The 22,978-nt window shown below is 41.4% G+C and overlaps 1 protein-coding gene across 1 annotated transcript; it reads left to right on the top strand.

Annotated features, from left to right (window-relative positions):
* The first annotated feature begins 13,676 nt into the window (after positions 1-13,676).
* Positions 13,677-22,558, top strand: mrpl37 (mitochondrial ribosomal protein L37). Its single transcript, XM_068701760.1, has 8 exons — positions 13,677-14,171; positions 16,336-16,519; positions 18,013-18,128; positions 18,575-18,763; positions 18,893-19,047; positions 19,229-19,360; positions 21,184-21,258; positions 22,220-22,558. Exons 1-8 carry the CDS (start codon positions 13,787-13,789, stop codon positions 22,295-22,297), a joined length of 1,314 nt encoding a protein of 437 aa, XP_068557861.1. The 5' UTR covers positions 13,677-13,786; the 3' UTR covers positions 22,298-22,558.
* The last annotated feature ends 420 nt before the right edge of the window (positions 22,559-22,978 follow it).

Genomic DNA, 22,978 nt, shown 5'->3' with positions numbered 1-22,978 from the left:
CGGTACCAGCCTCTGGCTTTCAGAATTTTGACTTGGTATCGAAGTATCGGTTTTCGTGACACCCCTAGTACTTTGAGACAACACAGAGCCAGCATTGTTGGGCTTTCTGAAGTATTTCAGCTCAAAGGTAAAATGACAAATGGCTTGTATAGCCTGTAAACTGGCCTATTTAAAAGGACACCATAACAAATCCTTCTAGAGGAAAATATGTTAAGACGCCAAACAAATGACCTAAATATTCTGGTGTTGTGCAGAACCCCTTAGAAAGGAATCCCATTGTACTTGAGGAAACATCTTTTAATAGATTCAGACATACGCATTTTAATAGTGATAATACGGGTAAACCTTGCCCATACTGCACCTTTTAAACAGCTTCAAGAAGGGATTTAAAAGACGTTACTGATTCTGCAAGCCTCAGCTCTTCGTATCAATATCACATTTTACTCTAAGTGCTGACCTCAGATTATGTAGAAATAGATATGTCTACATGAGATAATGAGTAGCAACTCAAATTGCAGAAGCGCTAAAACTTCATGGAGGCAATAAGCAATTCAGGGATATTAGGGGGGACCAGAGAGCAGGTTGTCAGTGAAGTGATTCCCTGAGTTTGAAAATCGAACTAAATATATTTCTTGCATTCAATAAACATTTTGCATTTTAGTATGTAGGTGTTTGTATTTAAAAATCTATAGGAGAACCCAAGTGACAGCATTTGACCTCCCTAAAACCAGGCCAATCTTCCACCAGGAGGACAGGACATGTTCTCTAGTGTTTCTGATTTCCTCCTCTAATAATAACACTCATCCTGGCTTCTCTCATTCCTTCCTTCTCTCCTCCCGCTTTTCCTCTGCACTCCATTTTCCTTTTACATCCAATGAATCCCTTCTCCTCTGCTCAAACCCTCGACTTCCTCTCCCTGCTCTCCATGCTATAACAAGCTGGTAAATAGCAATGCATTGGTTTCTCTGTATTTATTAGGATCCATCTAACTATGCAGGTAGAAGATAAGACATGCATGTTCTTGCTTTATACGTCAAATATAACTTGCCCTTTAGTTCTAAAAACATATCTTATTTGAGTCAACAAGTCAGACACATTACGTCAGTATTACACGTATTCTTAACTGCAACTTTCTGTGCTGGATATATATTACACATAACTGCAGGGCGATTACTGACACTGTAATTGCTGCAGAAAAAAATCGAATCCTTAACTGCCACTCAAAGTAAGAATTTGAGCTACAATTGGTTGGGTGCCTTCTAAATGAATTTTAGAGGAGATCAATGGTCAGCGGTTAATGGACGAGTCTTCCGACCACTCAAATTTCTTAACACTACATGTCATCATTCACCCATTCAAACACACATTCATACACTGATGACAGAGGCTACCATGCAAAGATGCCACCTGCCCACCAAGAGTCTAACTAACTCACATTCAGATGACCCGCTCCAGCCCTGAGCCACAGCTGCCCCATAACAAGTGAAGTATTCCTCCAACACAGCTCATCACATCCATCTTATTGAGCTTCACATCATGGCTTTGCTGTTGGTTTTGTTCAGCCTCAAAATACAATTTGTTCAGAATAAATGAAATTACTGAAAATACGGTTGCTATTTTTATTCACCTTATATTTTGAGTAATTGAGATACTTCAATAATCTCTTCAATAATGAAGAGGTAAGAAAGAATAACAGTTCTATTACAGTAACCAAACAACATTTTGGAGTTTGTATTTTATCTGATACTTTACAGAATTTGAATTTAAAGTGTTATCTGTTAACGTGTCCTACTGCACCTGTTCTCTTCCTTTACAATTTTTGTCTTTGTGCTGATTCTCAACACAGATCCATTGGCCCTTCAGATTTGAAGTGTTGGATTGTGGGTATCTCAAGTGACACAAACATCAGCTTGTCCATTAGGGCTGTCACAATTGGCCAAAAATGACAAAAATGCTAATATGCATTCTTAAAAAAACACGAGTTCGGACTAACAGCATATGAATATTTGTGCGTTATGTCCATAGCACCGTGTGCTAACCGGTCACGAGCGACGCAGCACTGTTCAGCTGTTTTGAGCTGAACTTTTGTCAGACGCCTTTAAGTTAAACTTCCTCCTCTAATCACAAAACAGACCGTCAATGGGAATCTGTATTTTCGTTTTATGGAGGCAAGTTCAGGCTGTTCAACTTCACAATAATAGTTCAGTGCCCAAGGGTTTCTTGACCACGTCTTTACTGGTGATAATAGCATGGAGGACACACAGAGGAGGAGAACAGTGAGGAGGAAATGTGTGAGATAGCGGACAATGCACAGTGTCAAAGCATCTCCTCTGATGTCATTAAGGGGAATAGCATGACCCCTGTGAGGACAGGCAACACGCATGTGAACCCATGCTTTTAGGTGGGGTTGTATTCTGTTTGCTGAATTTCTGCAGAATACCAGAATTTCAGCATAAGGCATGTAGTGTACCACTGTGGTCTTACAAACAACTATTACAGTCTATTCAGATATTGACGTTCTGAATTCATAAAACTGATTTTACTAGAGGCGCACCACACAGGACATTTGTAGCTAACAAAATAAATAATAAAGGCTGATGGCGATTGCATTCTATGAAAACATTGATTCAAGCAGACTTCTGAACTATGTGCAACAAAAACTTCACCTCATGTGCAGCTGCGTCAACTCTGACTTGACACCTGAGAACTTGAATCCGTTAATTACGCGGGAACGCTGCTCAGCTGACTTTAACAAATAAGGAAATTCGGTTGTTCGGATTTTAGGAGACAGGTTTGTAAGGCTTGCTAAAATCAGATTCCATAAAAACATTGAACAGCATTGTGGCCTGACTGAAGTCAGTCAGATTCCTGTAATTACATCCGCTGCAGCAGGTCAAACACTGGCTTTTTCCCCTCCCACAGAGGCCTCTGTCAGATTGAGCAACTGACAGCAAAAATCAATGTTACTGTATAGGCCATATAAGAGAATGGGTTAGGCCTGCTCAAAGCAAGAGGCAACATCACTCCCACACACTAGCTTTGGCCTCAGCTAAAACAAGAACACAATCTAAAAGGCAGAGGCCTTTGTTTTGAGCTGGTTGTCTTTGGTAAAAATGGACTTACTGTACCAAAGCTGGTTGTTAAGCTAATAAAAATGTTATGCTTTCACCTGTGCCTGATAGAATCTGAACTGTTTATTGCCAAGTATGTTACACATACAAGGAATTTGACTTGCATAACAATAAACACAGTGCAATAGTATGAGACATTTTAAAATAGAAAAATATTAGCATTTACAATAAAATATGGTAAACAAACAAACAAATACCAGTACATTAAAACAAGTATATTATTAAAGTGGCATGTGTATATTAATATAGAAAGGATGTGCAAGGGTGTGTAACGGTAGGAAATTGTCCTAGGGGTGTAAGAGTCAGAGTCAGTGGGGGTCCCGGGCTCCTTTGATGAACCCAACAGCAGAAGGAAAGAAACTGTTCTTGTGGCGTGAGGTCTTGGTCCCGATGGACCGCAGCCTCCTGCCGGAGGGAAAGGACTCAAACAGTCTATGTCCAGGTGAGAGGGGTCGGCCACAATCTTTCTTGCCCCCCTCAGGGTCCTGGAGGCAAACAAGTCGTGTATGTGTGGGACAGCTCTCAGCAGAGCGAATGATACGAATATATGATATTTATAACTTTCAACAAACTCTCTAGACAAATTTCTCTACTATAGCCTCCTTTAAAATCAAACCATGCATTTAATTGGGAAATATGTTATGAAATAGCTTGGTATGAAAACATACAAAATACCATCAGGAAGCCTACTTATCTTTGACCCAAGCACTTTATCCCTGCATCCCTTTCCTCACACTGATGCTGTCTTAACTTATGCTTTCAGGGTTTTTTAAGACTTTAAAGACTTTTTAGGAATCCCTGGATACCTGGAGATGGAGCATTGTGGGTTATATAGAATGCATATTTCTGATGACATCTCTTGTTATTATATTAGTTTATATTCACTGGTAACTATACTGGCAAATGTTCCTTATTTATTTAAATAAAAAAAATTGAAGCTATATAGGTGATGACAGTAGTGTTTTTTAGGCAGCGATATCAAGACACTAACCCTGGTATCCCATAGAGTCCTTGTCAGCAATGTTCTGGTTCCCCTCCTATCTGACCACATCAAGCTGAACAGTGAAAGTGAAGTCGTTTACTCCACCCACTAACCTGCATGCAGCCTCACACCCAATAGTATCCACTACACAGCATGTCCACGGGCTACAAAGCTGACCCCAATTACCAAGCAACTGGGACAACAGATTCAACAGTTTCTCCACAAAAAGACAAATCTGACACACAGGAAGTGTTTCTTAAATATGCCAATTTAGAGACTTGAAACTAGAAATCTGTGCAGAGTTGTAACAGTCCTAATACACAATTTGCTTGGTGTATAAATTGTGTTCATGTGTAACAAAAACTGAGTTTCATTCAGTAATCTATTGACAATGAAAACGCACACAGCAATGAATAGTGACAAGGGGGAAATAAATGTGCAGGGGGTGATGTACATTCTAGGCTTCTATGGTTACTGTATTTACAATTAGCCTCAATTCTAGCTTTACTCTCTATGGTTTTGATTTATGAATAATTAATTGGATCCATGAAATCAAATTGACTGATAAAAAAACTTTCTCTGTATAATTCCTGAGAGATTAACAAAAAGAGAATGGCTCTTGGCTAAAATGTCCTTTACATTGCTGGCCAAATCAAAAAAACAGTATTGTGTTCCTTTCAATAAATGTATATTCAAGACCATTCACAATTGACTCTCTAGCCTTTCCTCTATGGTGACTGAATGACTATTTTTAATGCTGTCTCTACATTGCCCTATATTCATTGGTGTTAAGTACGGAATTATAATTTGTAAAATGTATATTCCTGTTGAAGGTTTTGCATTTTATGCATCAATGGCCCCTTACAGTATAACTAGCTCATGTAGCATGCTAGTTAGTACTGATGACCCCTGTGTATCCTAATATTTAATGTGTTCTTTTCAAACTGTTCTCAGCAGACAGCACAGAGTCCTTGATGGAATTTGAAAGGAAACACAATCTAGCTGTACCAACATGGCCTGGTCTCACCACCCACACTCCAATGATCCACTTAGCTGAACCACCTCGTACTCGTTTCTATGAATGGCTCTAGATACCTGAGAATACCAAGTCAACCTGAGAAACTGCACAACGCGGCTTTGTTCAAGACCGCCGCAAGCTGTCACCATTTCAAAATGTGGAAAAGAAAGCTGTGAAGGGGATGAGCTATTTGAGCCAAGGAGCAGGAGTTTGCTAATGGAGCTAACGTTAGCAGATACGACTGCAGCAGATTTCCCCCTCAGAGGAGCAGAGGCTGTTCAATCTGCTCACTATACGTCTGCAATCGCTACCCGACGTTGGCTGGTAGCCTATTTTGCAAAATAGAATAATGTGGTGTTATTACACGTCAAATGATCAATCGAGCTAGGTAACGCAGGAAGTTAGGTTGAGGCCACAGTAGTTAGTGTGAGTGTTTGGCCTCGGTGTAGCTTGACAACCTTAGCTTCATTGAAACAAATGTGAAATAGTGAGTGGGGAGAATGCAATAGCAAACGAAGCGAAGTAATGTCAGAGAATACAACAACGACGGTAGTGACGAGCAGCAGTGTACGCGGTAGCTTGTGAACCATATCAACAACTCGCTACCCAGCTAGCGTTCACTAGCCTCTGTGGTCGTAACTAGACGTAGTCCGATAATAGACACAAACGTTGGCTAACATGTTAGCCAACCCGCTAACTAGCCAATGTTGGCTAACGCTGAATTTCTGCCCATACATATAGTCATTCATAAACGTAGCAAACGTAGCTAATTCAACAAATACATTTGTGCAAAGTTCAAAAAAGAGATTACGTACCTAAAGAGATTCTATTTCTGTCGCTATTTGTCTGGCTTGGAATAAACTGTTCTTATTTTCTTCGTCTCGTTTTCCTGCTCATCTCTTTTTCTGTGGATGTTTGGCTAACCAGCTGAAAAGCCTCGCCAGTGACTATAGCGCAATTTGCGTAGATGAGGATATGTACGGCGCGGCAAACGGCAGGGGCGAGCGTAAACTGCTTTGAAGAATATCGACAGCAAATCTGTGCGCGGATGTGCGTCTGTGTGAGTGTACGTGAGAGGGGGTCACGCACACTTTGATTTGTGGAGAACAGTTGTTTTTACTTTCACCAGCTCTTGCTTTTTCGTGTGAGAGAGGTTTTTTTTATTATAATTGTATGCAATCTGGACAGCAGTACATTATTTATATTTCATCATATAATATAATAATAATAACAATAATAAAGATCACAATAATAATAATAATTATTCTAATAATAATAATAATAATATTTGGTTCCTAATCTTTTCGACTTTTTGAAGTCTGTTACCCACAAACATCAAGCAGATTGAGATTCCCCCTGCTTCTGCTCTGCAGGCCTATAGGCTACTGCAGCCTTCAGTTCTCGCTTGTTTTTTGTTTTGCCTTCAGTTTGGTCTTAAGCAAGTAAATCCCATGCTCTTTTGGAGTGGCACGAGGTAAAGACTTGGCCACCTAATATGGATGTGAACCAAGAATGGATTAGTAACCGGGCAAAGTGGGCAACTGCTCCAAGGCCCCAGGCCCCCAGGTGCACATAAAGCCCTAGTTCACTGTATGTCAACTGGTGGTTTGTACTTTGATTAACAACATCTGTTTAGGATTTTGCCCCAATATCAACGAAAGCATGTCCTTGTCCATAGTCATTCTGGGGGATCCGACCAAACCTCAAAATCATAAGTTGGACTCCAATTAATTGATGTATTCACGTGCCAACATGTCGTCCATACGCCCTTCCTCAGTGTGCAAACATGTATCATTCCTAATCCAACCTGAAAATGGCAGATGTTGTCCTTTAACAAAGGAATTTTATCTTTTTAAGTCAGTCTTCTCGCACTCCTGTAGGTGGTTCCAGTGGAACTCTTGGAAGTATTTCCGGACATAACGGGATGCTTTCAGCTTTCAGCTGGAGAGGCCTTCAATCTGCGCTGTGAGTTCATGTTCAAGAGCCCAACATGTCGCAGTGTGGAGGGACAGCCCTTAAGAGTTCAAATCTTTTCCCACATTGATCACTGTATGAATTAAGCTCTTTCATATGTGCGTAATATGAGTGTACCATTGGTTATGCAACAAACATTTAAGATGTTGCAACAAGTCAAGCTCTCTTGTTGTTAAGGAGTAGGATGATGATTTGGGTTAGTTGCATTACGTTACATTACATGCACATTTATTTAGCTGACGATTATATCCACAGCAACTTTACAATAAGTGTCATTCAGCTATTTGGATCCAACTCATAAATTGCAAGAATCATGCAGTGGTTTAGTTTCTCACCTTGCTGCAGTGATGGTGAGGTGTACTCCAGCTTGTGTCAATACACTATGCCACCACTTGTAGGTGTGGGTGTACGTACAACCATGCACTCTTCTTACTGTTAAGAAAGTCAACCAATGCTGGTGCCAAAGTGTATCGCCACAGTAATAACTAGGAACTAGGAGACTCTGTCTCTTGTCAATGTCACCTCTATCCTCAACAATCTGGTCTTGGTCCTGCGTGTCAGCTGTGCCACAGAGGAAGACGCTGGTTATTTCTGCTGCATGACCATGACGCCTGATGCAATCAGCCCAGAGGTCTGGATTCAGATAGAACTGTAACAGCAGTCTTTTTCAACGCTTGAATCGGGATTGTAATTGTATAATTCACAGATACAACATAATTTAAACAAATTCCTAAATTTGAGTACATAGTAATAGAAGCCTACCATTTACTGCACGTGATGTTTGGTGAAGACATGAAAACATAATCATATTAACACATTATGTAAAGAATATAAATGAGCCAGTAATTTGTGATATTATTGAAGAAATTATTGAAGTCATTATTATGAACTGTTGTATTTACATTTATTTTTCAAAATAACCCGTTTCAAGTTATTTTCCCCATGACGCATGTCAAGGTTTAATGTAAAACTTTTCATAATGTCACATTTTATTTTATAATGTCCCTTTTAATAAAAGTGGTGGAGTGATGATGTACTTTATTCAAACAAACTCTACTCTTGTGATTTTTGAAGCTTGAATGCAATCGCCAGCAGTAAAAAGCTAATGTTAAAATATAAATTATTTACACCATGGTCATATGAAATAGATCCTCCGTCGTCCTTTTTTGATGAGGGAGCTGTTGTTCAGCTTCTATTTGAGGTACCGGTTGGTGATTGGAGCCCAGGAAGTAGAACAACTCCACAGCGTCGACTGGGGAGTGATGGGAGCATACGTACCTCCATAAACCATCTCCACAATATATCCACCATCTCCACTGTCTTAACACCTCCAAAGATGTTTTGAATGCAACAGGTCAATGGATGGTCAATCTTCCACCTGTAGGCGGACTCATCCCCACCAGAGATTAGTCCAATGAAAATTGTGTTGTCTGTGAACTTAATGGACTGGTGACTGAAATGTGCAGCTGTTGGTGTCCAGGGAGAAGAGCAGAGGGTAAAGGACTCAACCTTGAGAGAAACCAGTGCTGATGGTGGGAGTCAAAGGTGTGTTTCCCCAGGTTCACCTGCTGCTTCCTGTCGGACAGGAAGTCTCTGAGACACGTGCAGCTTCAGAGTGCGTCATGCATCAGAGTCGAGATGATGGTGTTGAAGGCAGAGCTGAAGTCCACAAACAGGATCCAATTTCCTGCTAAACTGCAGGGGATCCTGGGTCTGCAGTCTGACAGGCTACACGACACACCCACACTACAGGAGTCGGTCGTGAGGGTTTTGAGGTGGGATAGAACAAGGTGCTCAAGAGACCTCATGACCACAGAGGTCAGGGCGACTGGTCTGAAGTCGTTCACAATTTATTGTGTCATTGGAAAATTTTACACAATATTTTTGTAAAACTGTTTTATAATTACTTATTAATTTATTAATATTGAACTCTTTGTGGCTCTATAATTAATGATTAAACGTCCCCTCTGCAGATAACCTGACAACATCCACCCTGACTACATCCAGCACCCCACGGTGTGACAGCAGGTAAGAGCTCACAGCCATGTGGTGCAACATCTCAGAAGGGATATGGCTTCTCTGAACTGTAAGCTATGGCAGAATATTATATCTTATCTAATATTATATATCTCAAACACAGACAAATATTGATGCGTCCATTTAACAATTTTCTATTAGGCTTCCTGTTCAGGATCTGGAGTGTACAGGAGCCTGCCCCATGCTTGGAGCAAGAAACATTTAGCTTCAAAAATAATTTGAAGAAGAGATTTATGAGGGGATACTAAGATACGTCAATGAAGAAGGATGCCAAGTTTTTGACGGCATTGTTTTGGCGCAAAGTTGACAGTGAGCTGAGGTTTCAATAAGAAATTGACGAGATTAGACTGGATTGATCAGACCCACCTGATGTGGCTTCTGATTTCATTTTACAGTGTTATATTTAATTTCCTGTCTGTTACATGCATCTCTTTTAGTACCACTTTGACTCCCTCAAACTCTGCCTCATTTCCTCTCTGTGTATGTTCCTGCAGCTTTGCATCTGAGAGATTTTATGCAACCAACGTCTGTGATTTGGTATTGGATTGTTCTGGGAAAAACTGCCATCCTCCTCTTCAGTTTGACCTCTGTGGCTGTAAAATACCAGAGAGGAAGAGAAGAGAAAAGAAGGCTGCAGATCTCTCTCTCTCTCTCTCTCCTCCACATTTCTTTATTTCTGCCATTCACTTGAAAAACGTCATTCCATATTTTCATTTCTGCATTCATTAGTCTTTAAATTAAGCTAATTTAATTTAAAGTCTGGGTAAAGTAAAATCTGAGTTTAGTTCCCTAAACATCCGGCACAGTCAGACTCCTTACCGGCCCTTTCTGTGTGCCTGTTATTCGGGGTGCACATGAGAGCGTGTTCCTGTTAAAGTTGTCGTACTCTGTCGCTACTGTTGAAAATTGGATAGATTCTTTGTCACAACCACTGCGAAATGACTCGTTTCACTTTCCGAATTTGATCAGTTCCATCTGCTAACATTTGAAAAGCCTAGAAGAGACGCACAATTAAAGTATCTCATCACCAGTCAAGTTAGCATATGGCTAAGCTAGAAATTAGTCCCTGCTCTGCCTATAAAGCATGCATTGTTAACATTCTGCAAAAGTAGCGCACAGCAGTGAGATGGCCAACATGTTGTATGTGCTGTAACTGTGCATATGTAATCAACCCTGGATGTGGTTTCAGATGCAAATACTGCTTATTTTGCACAATTTTCAAAACAATGATTTAACAAACTTACCTATTTTTTTAATCATTCAAATTTGATTGGGTGTTGACAAACTCAGAACACATAGTTATGCTTTACTGACTAAGACTTTAAAGCTACGGTTTGTAATCTCCTTCAAAATCATTTTTGTAATATTGATATGAGTCACACACCAAATATTTGAATATACTTATGATATACATCATCAAAATATCCATCTTTGTAAAATACAATTCCCCAACATTAACAAATAATAATAATAATAATAATAATAATAATAATAATGTTTGTCATTAAGTGTCACATGAAGGCAGCATTAATTGATTCTCATTCCCTCATCTGTTCAAACAGAGGCAGAGCTATGTTTGATATTATTGTTAAAATATTAAAAGGCACAGCCTCTTGTGTGTTGGGGACTTTTATGGATATGCTGTTGTTTTTTCTTATTTAATCTTTGATTATTACTCAATGTAATCCAGAAATATTATTATGAGAAATCCTTACAGTTTAAATGTTTCCCTCTCAGCTGGTGTGAACTACATCATGGAACGTTCTGCACAAGACGGCTACCGTAAACTCTTCAGGATCTTCCCGATTGACGAGGAGGAGGAAGGTGAGGTTTAGATTGATGTTGTGCATGAAGATCAGGTCTTCCCTGCAGGTGAGTGGCCTTGGCACTTAGCTGACGAGGGAGAGGACGAGGGCTTAGATTCCGGGTATGACTCCATGCTCGAGGATACAGAGGACGAAGAAGAGGATGAAGAGGAAGAGGAAGAAGAAGAGGAGGAAGAAGATGTAGAAGATGAAGTTGACCCTCTCACTCAGAGGTTACCACCTCCGGGTTTCTTGGAGAAGTTGCGACTGCTGGTTCGTCCTCCCTTTCCTGCTGGCCATCCTCTCTGCCTCCCTTTTTGTTGTGGAACGTCCTGTAGAAGCTCCGCCCCCAGTCCCCCAGAGGTCAGAAGAGTCCACTAAGACAAGCAGGGAAGAGGATCGCACGGAGCAGGTAAGTGTGAAGAGGCAGAGGAACAGTGAGGGCGACCACGAGGACGCAGTTTTTACTTTGCAACAAACAGAGATAGAGGTAAAAGAATACTGTCAGGTACATACTGTTGGCCTCAATGGATCATTGAAAAATGTAAGTCATTGCACAATATCAAAATGAAATAGGTCTTTAATGGGTTCCAATGAAATGATCTGCACACGTATTTCTTCACTTCAAGGTGTTTTGGCCTCTGGGTGTGCACCAGGTCAATGACTGGATCAATCAACCCATCAATCAATTATCTTAACTACGCAATCCCTTGTAAAGTAATTTGTCACAGCTCATCGTAAGAGGAAGCGCAAAGGAAAGACGAAGGAACACTGCAGGAACACAAATGGATCAAAGCAAAGTTGTCAATATCTAAATGCCAATGTGTGCATGCATGTGTTGAGGCAATGACGAAGACAAAACTGCAAACAATGGAGAGATGATCAATACGTGGAATTGGAATCCTTTGCTGAAGCAGTGGTTGGATCAAAGACTTGAAGCTGGATTGAGATATTTGGATCTGACTCCTTTGAAGTTAGACCCACAGGACCATAGGACCACAGAATTGGAGATACAAAACAATCTGTCCAGTCAGTGTTTTCTCCTCAGAATTAAATATGGCATCTCAGACATCACCAGTTGTTTGCGTACTGCTAACCATCAAAATTCACTAAAAGAGGAGATGATGGTTTAAAATAAAATAAACCCAAGTAAGTGTGCAACAAAGTAAAGCACATGATGACGCTGAAAATGCTGTGTGATTAATTACAGCGAGCATTACTTCATTATAATCTACAATAGTACCCAGTCTGGCTTTCAGTGTTCAATAGAGCTGTTCTGTTATGAGACACTTTGCCCAACAACACATGTACCCATTTGAAAATGTGACAACAATTATATATAGCTAATCTCCTCGTACATGACAATTGTGCTGGGGTGAATTTTGATATTACTCACCTTTTTAAATCATATTAAGGCTTAAAGTCAGGCATAATTGAGGTCATGGCCGCTTTGAGTGACAGGTGTGTGCCGTACCAGGTCGCTAGCTGCTAGCTGTCTGCTCTGCTCCACTGACGATCCACCTCTTTGCCCAGTGTTAGTCATCATTGCCAAGATGGCGAAGGCTGGAGCCGCCCACTTTGAGCTTCACGACGGCTCTTCAGAAACCTTTGGGCGACTTCATGGTGACAACGTCCATATTTTATACAGTCTGTGGTTGAATCATGTTTTCTGATCTCGGCAGCTCACAAAAAAATGACTGGGTTGTCTTATTTCACCGTTTGTAGGTTGGTTGACACTCCAGATATGTATGTGCACAAGCAAGTTTCTCATATGTCCTCTTTCAAATTACACACAATTAACACATAGTAGTTGTATTTAAGGCTTATTTTAATAGTTTTTATAGACTCAGCATATTTTAAATTTGTATCTTCTTTGCAAATAAATAACTAAATTGCATAAATTAATCATATTCCTATAAAATAAAAGGACTTTGCACTCATAATCCCAGCAGTGAGAGAAGATTTTGAAAAGCATTTAGGCCATCATGAAAATAAATGTTAAATTTAAGGATTAATCATAGCCATGTACATAAAAAATAGATCATCTTTAACTTTTGTTCAAGTTTGGACTGATGACAACAGTATTACTATACCTGCAAAGGCCCTACACACAAGTTATACTATATATATTTAAAATGCAATATACCTATAGAGGGAAATGAGGTTGCAGATAAACTTGCCAAAACAAAAATTATATTTGTTTTGGGAGGTCAGAAGCAAAATCAGTAATACAGCACGGAATTATTACATCTTGGCAGGAAATCTGGAATAATGACAATAAGGGTAGAAATGATAACACAATTCAGACGTCAGTGAGAGTGAGAAGTGATGGAAGTAAATGTAGAAAAGAAGATGTTACTTTTTGTAGATTAAGGTTAGGACATACAGGACTCAATGTGTGAGTGGAGGAAGTTCAGTGTGGAAAGAGAGAGAATGAAGGGCAGGGTGATAGATACAGGAAGGGAGTGGAGCTCAAAGGACTGTTAGAGATAGGGACAAACAAGTTCAGCTTAAAAGGGCTTGTTTACATTTCTTGAATGGAACATGTTTAATATCCAGAATATACTTTCTATATGAAGTCTTTTTTTATTATTATTTTCATTTATAATAACAATATTATTGTGTTTAAATGATAACTGTCATAAAGTCACAACGTTACACACTCCGGTACAGAGGGTGGCGCATGGCCCTTAAACGTTAGTTTGTAGTCCGCCAATAAACTGAAAGGAGATGAAGAAGCAATCCAATATGGCGGCGCCCTGCAACATCATTTACTGACTGAGGTCAGAATAACAGCTTAAATCTTGAAAACGCATCAAGAAGAACACTAGAAGCTGACATGTTTCCGGAAGCGGCTCAGTGTTTAAAAACGGCGGCTCCGTTGTTTTCTCAAACCGTTTTGCTGAAGGATTTGAGACGCTTGTCCACACATGGAGGAGCCAGCCACGTTCAGACCAGGAGGCATTTCGGTGTCAGCCGGTCTCTGTCAGCCAAGGTCCCCCCACCGCGCAAACCCAGGGAGAGAGTGGACATCCCCGGACTGGAGATGGTCACCTACGGGGAAAGGATGCACTTTGTGCCGGGGCTGTCGAAGCCCGTTAACCCGCAGTGGGAGAGGGATTATAAGGACCCGAGATATTACAAGTCTCCTCCAGCCCACGAGATGCCGCTGTTCAAAGAGAAACCGTGCTTTGTGTACAACCAGAGGACCAGCGCACTGGAAGGTAACAAGTCTCATCTGTATCACACTTCAAGCACACTTTTGGTGTATACAAACAAGGTAGTATTCCTGGCCAGCAGTAGGCAATGTGACGTCACAGACGAGGCTTATTATTCCTATAATGTTTTTACACTATGACCCAAAAACAAGTATAAACTGACATTTGAAGTAATTTAATTAACTGCTGTTTGGAGGATTATCGATATTCGACCCAGCATTCTAATTGGAAGGCTCCACCTTGAACAGACGTTGAGTAAATATTCAATAGTTTTACTTAAGAAATAAAGTTTTGACTGCTTTATTAAAAGCTGTTAATATGTGACTTTATAAAGTTTTAATATCTTTTCATGCGAGTGTGGTCAGATTTTGGAGATGTGAGAGTCGCTACCGGGTGCCTTGATGCTGGCCCGGCTGTCGCTTTGCAACCCATGGAACGAACAGTCACCCGTTTAGTATGAAACGAACTGTTTGGAACACAGCCGAGGGCTAGTGGAGTTACTTTGCTATAAATGTGACGATAACTTTGAGTTAAACAGTTTGAGTTTCCATGGCAGAGTGATGCGGTTGTTGTAGGCTATCCACTCGATGACTCCAGGGAAGTGAAGAAAAAGTTTGGTTGGGACATTATCCAGCATCCATGTAGCGTTAGCAGGCTATGTCCAACGTCCATGTAGCGTTAGCAGGCTATGTCCAGCATCCATGTAGCGTTAGCAGGCTATGTCCAGCATCCATGTAGCGTTAGCAGGCTATGTCCAGCATCCATGTAGCATTAGCAGGCTCTGTCCAGCATCCATGTAGCTTTAGCAGGCTATGTCCAGCAGCCATGTAGCGTTAGCAGGCTCTGTCCAGCATCCATGTAGCGTTAGCAGGCTATGTCCAGCATCCATGTAGCGTTAGCAGGCTATGTCCAGCAGCCATGTAGCGTTAGCAGGCTCTGTCTAGCAGCCATGTAGCGTTAGCAGGCTATGTCCAGCATCCATGTAGCGTTAGCAGGCTATGTCCAGCAGCCATGTAGCGTTAGCAGGCTCTGTCCAGCATCCATGTAGCGTTAGCAGGCTATGGCCAGCATCCATGTAGCGTTAGCAGAATATGTCCAGCATCCATGTAGCGTTAGCAGGCTATGGCCAGCATCCATGTAGCGTTAGCAGGCTATGTCCAGCATCCATGTAGCGTTAGCAGGCTATGTCCAGCATCCATGTAGCGTTAGCAGGCTATGTCCAGCATCCATGTAGCGTTAGCAGGCTATGTCCAGCATCCATGTAGCATTAGCAGGCTTTATCCAGCATCCATGTAGCAGGCTATGGATGCTGCTGGACAGCATCCATGAAGCATTAGCAGGCTTTATCCAGCTTCCATGTAGCGTTAGCAGGCTATGTCCAGCAGCCATGTAGCGTTAGCAGGCTATGTCCAGCATCCATGTAGCGTTAGCAGGCTTGATCCAGCATCAATGTAGCGTTAGCAGGCTATGTCCAGTATCCATGTAGCGTTAGCAGGCTATGTCCAGCATCCATGTAGCGTTAGCAGGCTATGTCCAACATCCATGTAGCGTTAGCAGGCTATGTCCAGCATCCATGTAGCGTTAGCAGGCTATGTCCAGCATCCATGTAGCATTAGCAGGCTTTATCCAGCATCCATGTAGCAGGCTATGGATGCTGCTGGACAGCATCCATGAAGCATTAGCAGGCTTTATCCAGCATCCATGTAGCGTTAGCAGGCTATGTCCAGCAGCCATGTAGCATTAGCAGGCTATGTCCAGCATCCACACTGAACTGCAGCAGACGACATGCTGGACTGCAGAGCCTTGAAGGCCCCCCCCCCCCCCCCCCCCCTGCTGCACAGACCGCTCTGTGCTTGTTCATTCAAAGTTTATTAATATAGCACTTGTCATGTATCCGAATTGCACCAAATTCAACAAAACACTCCATGGGGTCCCCAGCAAAACCCCCACCACATGTGAAGTAGATCAGATGAGCTTTTGTGGAGATATGTGAAGAACAGACAGACAGACAGACAGACAGACAGACAGACAGATTCCCAGCTTTATGATTCAATGCAGTGCTGGCTACAGTATAGATCCAACCTGCATATGAGTGCAAGTGACCTCCAGGTTAATCAATCATTTTTCAAAACCTCATGTCCTTTTAAATCTCTGTCTTTCTCTGCCTCAGGCGTGCGTCAGGCTCTGTGGTTGACCAAAACCAAACTGATCCCCGGTCTGCCGCCTCAGCTCCTCTCATTGGCAGAGAGTCCTTCCAATCAGATACCGGATCAGGATGAACGTGTGCAGAACGCCATCAAACACGCCCGCTTCTGGGACACGACGGAGGAACGGCCGGGCAAAGAGAAATACAGGTAGTGTGTCACAGTGTGTTGTCTGGTCAAGTAGATTAACAACTAGTGAGGCACATTTTTGTTTACATGGACTTTGAATTACAGTAAAAAAAAACATTAAAGGTGCTCAATACAAAAATTCAGAGCATATCTATTGCCTCCACACGGCTTTCAATATGGCAACAGCTGAGCCGGCAACCACAAGCTAACGGTGCTAACAGCACTAATAGTGCAAGCAATGGCAACAGTGCTGACAGAGCTAACAGTGTTGTTTACCTAGGGCAGTGAGTAGGGATGGGTATCGTTAGGATGTTATGGATAGTAGTACTCTTATCGATTCTTTTTCATTATTTTGTGAGACAAAAAATACTTAATTAAGAAAAGAATCAACAATGCTTAATTGTTCTTGTATGTAAACAATAGTCTTTCTTAAGCAGCAATACAAAAAGTTCCAAAATCTGTAAAATTCATTGGCAGCTAAACAATAAGCGAAGCGATTAGCTTTTATTCATTAACCTATTCTTATTAGCAAACTGTGTATGGCATTGCTAACGTTACCTGCAGTAGACGAGGATGGACGGCTGTTTGCCATGATGTGTGTCTCACACTGTAAAGTAACGATAGAACCGTTAACTAACTGAACCGGTTCCCGTTTAAAAACGTGTTTTGGGGGGCATCCCTAGCAACCAGTAAGGCACACTCACATGCACTAACATGCACTAACAGGCACTAAAAGGGAGAGAGACTAACTGTAGACTTATCTGCTCAGGCAGACATTACTACACTATGTCTTTAAATAGACAATAGTTTGTTATGCTTTATTAATGCTCTGAATATCTTATAGAGATCCTTTAATGTGTTGCAAAACAATAAAGAATTAGCTTTTCAGAAAATCTACTGCAAAGTCTTCAGTCACTTTTGTGTAAAATGTGTCCAAATATATATACCCCAAAGATGCAAAGCTGGTTATGATCCTACATATTCACAATGAGGGTTTTAGTGACTGTTTTGTGGAATCTGCAGTCTTGATGGATGCAGGGAAAGGTTTGGCTCTGTAGACTTGATCCGCAGAAAGATCTTTGCCCGAACCCATCCGCAAGGTGGGGTACAGACAACAGTGAGGCGACGAGTAGCACAGGTTAATGACAACAACAAGAGCCTGGTAGCAAAAGAGCCCCTGGAATTAGAAATACAAAACAACTAGCCTCCAAAATACTGTTCATGAACGATGTATTTCAGTTTCACACTAAATGCGGCCAGTGTGCATTGTCCTCTGTCAGAGGAACACACAGGTTGGGTGCATGAAACCTTTTGTTCTGCGGTACGCAGCCCTCAAATTAGCACTGACATCTTTGCTGTGACTAGTGCCATAGAAAGCCTTAGTTAGTTGTTCAGGGCCAAATATTTGGTTGAGAATCAGATGCTGATGGCAGCACAGGTGCTTTTACAGTCCTTGTTTGGGCAATAAATCACTCCCCTCTCTGTCACTGTGTGTGTGTTTGTTCCTCTCCCAGCAACACGTTGCTCTTCAACCTGCTCCATCTGTGTGCAACTCTACAGTCCAGCCACCCAGCAATTGGAAGGAGGATCCTTTCTGAGAAATACTCTTTGGCAGCCACATGGAAAAGAGGTAATACACCGTCTGGGATTACCTGGTGTAGTACTTGAATGTACCCCTTGTGGAGTTTTTGACCACTACTAGTACTAATGGAGCAATGTGTTTACCTTGTGTTGCATGGACAATTAAAACTCTGGAAAAACCATGAATCTTTTTAGTCCACGTAGAATATGGTGCAGTGGTGCAATTCGACCTCTTGTGGCCACAATGAGTATTACAACAACAAACAATTGATCCTGGCAAAAAGATAAAAATCACTTGTTTTTACGGATGAAAAAAAAGTCACTTAGAACATTATCCTGGCAACCCCCCCCCCCCCCCCCCCCCCCCCAAAAAAAAAATGTAGGTCATACTTAGAAAATGGATCACCAGAAAAAAACAAATGTCTCTCCTCAGGGCTTCTCAGAGCTTCCATAATACTAATGGACTTCCATTTTCGTTCCATGTTTGAACACCAGGTGAGGACCTGTTCCAGATCAGGGGTCAGAATGGTTTACTGCATAACTGCATGGATCCTCTCCCAGAGGTTTCTGGGAAACAGGAAGTGGGCGAGACAGCAGATCATGTCCTGGAAAGCTTGTACCCCGTCTCCCCCACCATCGACCTGCAGCAACTCCACGTGTACAAGGAGGAGCTGAACTGCACTGGTGAGCTGTGTGTGTGGTTTTTTTTGTGTGTGCGTGTGTGTGTGTTTTCCCTGAGGTTGCGTGTATGACAAGGAGTGTCACTTTGTCCAGTGCTCAGTCCTGCTAATGACGTCTTTGTTATCCAATCAGGTTTCAGGGGGGACTACCCTTATCCTCATGCCCACACGCTGTACTTTCTGGAGGGAGCCGATGCTGGCTGTAAGCTCCGGCCAGAGCAGTTCAGAGCCAAGATGCTCATGTTCACCTTTGGAAACGCTCTGGTCCGTGCGCACACACTTTATGGGGTAAGAATGTACGCATGACTTTTAGCAGGGCGCCATTATACACAGCAAATCTGTCAACATAGTCTGTGAACATACAGTGTTGCTGACTGCTGCTGTCTTTCTGCCTCTTACACTGTGTGTGTGTGTGTGTGTGTGTGTGTGTGTGTGTGTGTGTGTGTCTGTGTCTGTGTCTGTGTCTCAGAGCCAGCCCCAGCGCGTATTAGATCGTCCCATAACAGTACAGGCAGTGGGGACCAACGGCCGAATTTTCCAGTTTATGGTCCTCCAGCTCAACACCACAGATCTCTCAGGAGACGACGGCATCAAGAACCAGGTGCTTCATTCTTCTTCTTTATGTTTATCAATAACTGCATGCGGTGCTTAGTGAGGAAGTAACAAGTTGCCAGATGTTCGTAGGGACATTTGTTCCACTGCTGCGGAATATTCATCTATTAACTAGAGGACTATTGCTTCTGCATGGGTAGAGCAAATACACAGTACAATTCAAAACAGCACAGAACACCCAGCAGTACATACAATGAAGCTCATGTTTGTTTAAATCAGCTCCAATGACCAAGGGAAGGCCTTTACACACTGGGGACGAAAATGTAAACCCTTGACTGCGAATATTTTGTATCAAAACTATTACGTATGGGAAACTATGCAAATGTGCCACAGTTGCAACCCTTTTTCTATAAAAGGTTATATATATATATATATATATATATATATATATATATATATATATATATAATATTATTATATTTTTTATATAATATTATTATATTTTATATATATATATATATATATATATATATATATATATATATATATATATATATATATATATATATATATATTCACGCAGGCAGCTACCGCTGCGTAATATTTTGCGTTGCAAGTGAAAGTATTCACGACAAAAACAAGAATTTTAAAAAATACATTGATGTACAGTGTGAGTGGACATTTTTTTTTGCATTGCTGTCAATGTACAGATAAATAACTAATTTATAAACTGCAATAAAGTAGTGCAAAGGGTTGCAGGAATAAGTGAAGGAGGATTAATGCAACAGCTTTTTATACATATAGCTTTGTATACATGAGGTAGGTGGATATGACAGTATATACAGCTATGCTTATATTTATAGTGGTAGTGATGATATTAACGGGCTAAAAACAGTGAGTATCGACCTCTTATGAAGGAGGTGAAGCCAATGCTGAGCTGCCTTAAAGCTGCATTCTCTCTAATGTCCATCAGGGGGCAACTCCTCTGGTTGTATAGAAGTCTATGAGAAAATGACTCTACTTCTCTCTTGATTTATTACCTCAGTAAACATTGTAAACATGGGTTTATGGTCTCAATCTCTAGTTTCAAGTCTTCTTCAATACAGCATGATGTTTATCTTGGCATACTAAATAGTATGGTAGTATGGGTATTGGAACGCACAGCGTAATTGACCATCACCCATTGAACCATTACAATTATCAGCGTTAACAGCTGTTGGCGCTCTTATTTAGCCAAGCAGGACTGTGCTGCCCACCTGCTGCTGATGTCACCTAGCTCTCCTGCTGCTGATTTGTTGTTCACAATGTGTGTAGTACTAGTTTTCACATGTGCAGTGCGGGACGAGCAGAATGTACAGAGTGTTGTTGTGCCTGTGTAGCGTAATGAGCTGATATGTGACACCATAATGGGATAGCGGATCAGTGCTTTGCGTGCTTGCCGATACCCGATCTTGCATTTTAGGCTGCATCAGAGGCATTTCTGGTTCTGGTGTACATGACTGATCTACTAAGTCGACCGGGGGGAGACTGTTCACCATTCAAGAGATTTTCTGTGGAGAATATCTTCAACATCAAATGCTGTCTAACGTGACTAAAAGTGTTCTGCCTGTTGCACCGAGATCAGGATCTAATGAGGATGTTGGGACTGTATTTTTGCATCTCACTATTGGTTAATGCTTTTATTGAGGACTGAATAATATGTTCTACATACATGCAAATAAGCTTGTCCTCAGAACGAGTTTTCATGAATATTTCTCATCAAGCATCAGTTTATCAGTTCTCCATATCGATCGGAATCCCCGATGTTAGAGAGTTTGCTGCTTCTTTGTTCATTGTCTGCTGGGTTGTTGAAATGCTGTCCGCTCCATGCAGGTGTGGCTGGATGAAGATGTTGAGCTCTATGACTTTGCAAAAGTGCGACCACTCATCAAGAAGAAGCAAGTGAAGGTATGACCAAGATCCACTTCTGTCTGTTGGTAACTGTGACTCACCATGCTCAGTGTGACTTACAGCCACGTTCTTTCAACACTGTTGCCTCCTCAGCAAATCAGAAACATTACCATTTCTTTTTAGGTTTGTGTATCATTCTATAGCTTCCCAGTGATGTTCCTTATGTATTTTTATGTTTTTTTTTTTTAATGTAATTTTAGTATGTATGTTAAAGCGTCAAAATGCTATTTTCCCAAGCCTTTAAAAAAAAAAAAAAAACGTTTCCTATATGACATACTGGTTTCTGCATGATGATACTACATATACAGTGTATTACACACAGTAACTTGGATGGAGGGCGGGACGCTCCCAGTTTGGAGAAGCAGACAGGAGAACACGGGCACTGTACTGCTGTGGACGCCACGTTAGTTTAGGTCCTAAGTCACACAATAACACAAACAAACTGACCGATTGAGGCGGCGGTAGACCAACCTTGTGTTCTGTGAGCTAAAACTACTGTTTTTGTCAATGGAGTCTTGTGGTTTTAAAGAGAGCCTAGAAGGACATAACGGGTTCAGCTCCCTGTCAGAAAGGTCAGTCTGATGGCAAGGTAAAGCGGTGAAAATAATATAGCGTACATTTTATTTTTTTTAGGTGTCTAGCCTATGCTTTTCTGGTGCTCTAATCCATATCCACTTCACTGTGATGTCATGGTGGGGAACTGAAGCCCTTATATTGCTCTCTTCAAAACTCCCAGACTCCATTGACAAATGAACAATCGTCATTTTTTCCTAGCAGAATATAGGAGTTTACATACAATCCCACTACAATTTTTTTTTTTTTTTTAAAGTTGTTTTTAAAACTTAGCACAGCTAACACAATGAATGTGTGTGTACTAATAACTGTAATAGGTGACAGAGAAAATGAAAGGAAGGAGAGTAAAGTTGTTGTTGATTGGTGGCTGTGTGTCTCTCTGCAGGTACCAGCTGGTCTGACAGGATACAAGCCTGAAGTCTTCAACAAGTTCCTAACCCTGTACCTTCACGGGGCTGTGTAGGACTGTGTGTGTGTGTGTGTGTGTGTGTGTGTGTGTGTGTGTGTGTTGGTTTGTGTGTCTGGGATATAAACCAATATCTTACCAGAAGATATTCTGCTTTACTTCCAAACTGTCAATAAACTGGTTCACAACAATATTACATTGTCTGGATAAGTTGAACCGACTGAAACTACAAAACTTTTTTTTTAACACACTTGATTCCATCTTTCTGTCTGTTCTTGCAACTGTGGGAGCTCACTCAATAAAATCGCTTATTCTGAATGTGTACTTTTGTTGAGTTTGTATGCCTTATGGTGTACATTGAAAATGAACAACATCCTTATCAGTTCTTTCTTTCAAGTTCTGACAAATGTTCCTCCTCAAAGCTGAGGATATAATAACACACTCTGTCATGTGAAGAGACGGCAGCAACAGGCTCCATTTGCAAATATGAGTTATCTAATATGGGCAAAATACCTGGTGGACCGGTGGAACTTATTACATTGGAGGGATAGTGGTTCTATGAGGTACTTATCCACAGTCAGTGTATTACCTACAGTAGATGGTGGTCGGCACCCCCCCCAGTTTTGGAACAGACGGACAGGAGTACCAGCATGGAGCAAAGCAATATACTGCTGTGGGTCATGGGTGTTGAAGGCGGTGTCCCATTCATTCTTTAAGTGGCTCAGTGGTGGATCTTCT

The sequence above is a fragment of the Cebidichthys violaceus genome, unplaced genomic scaffold (genome assembly GCF_023349555.1).
Source record: "Cebidichthys violaceus isolate CVI_PGR_0920_01 unplaced genomic scaffold, fCebVio1.0.p SCAF_8, whole genome shotgun sequence".
In the NCBI taxonomy this organism is placed as follows: domain Eukaryota; kingdom Metazoa; phylum Chordata; class Actinopteri; order Perciformes; family Stichaeidae; genus Cebidichthys; species Cebidichthys violaceus.
The sequence above is the reverse complement of the archived record's forward strand: the minus strand, read 5'-3'. Positions and strand labels throughout refer to the sequence as shown.

What these genes read in the sequence shown, in the direction of transcription:
- mrpl37 (XM_068701760.1), top strand. Translation starts at nt 13,787, where the DNA reads ATGTTTCCGGAAGCGGCTCAGTGTTTAAAAACGGCGGCTCCGTTGTTT. An exon ending in GAGGACCAGCGCACTGGAAG is followed by an intron (nt 14,172 to 16,335) that starts GTAACAAGTCTC and finishes TCTCTGCCTCAG; the next exon opens with GCGTGCGTCAGGCTCTGTGG. An exon ending in ACGACGGCATCAAGAACCAG is followed by an intron (nt 19,361 to 21,183) that starts GTGCTTCATTCT and finishes CGCTCCATGCAG; the next exon opens with GTGTGGCTGGATGAAGATGT.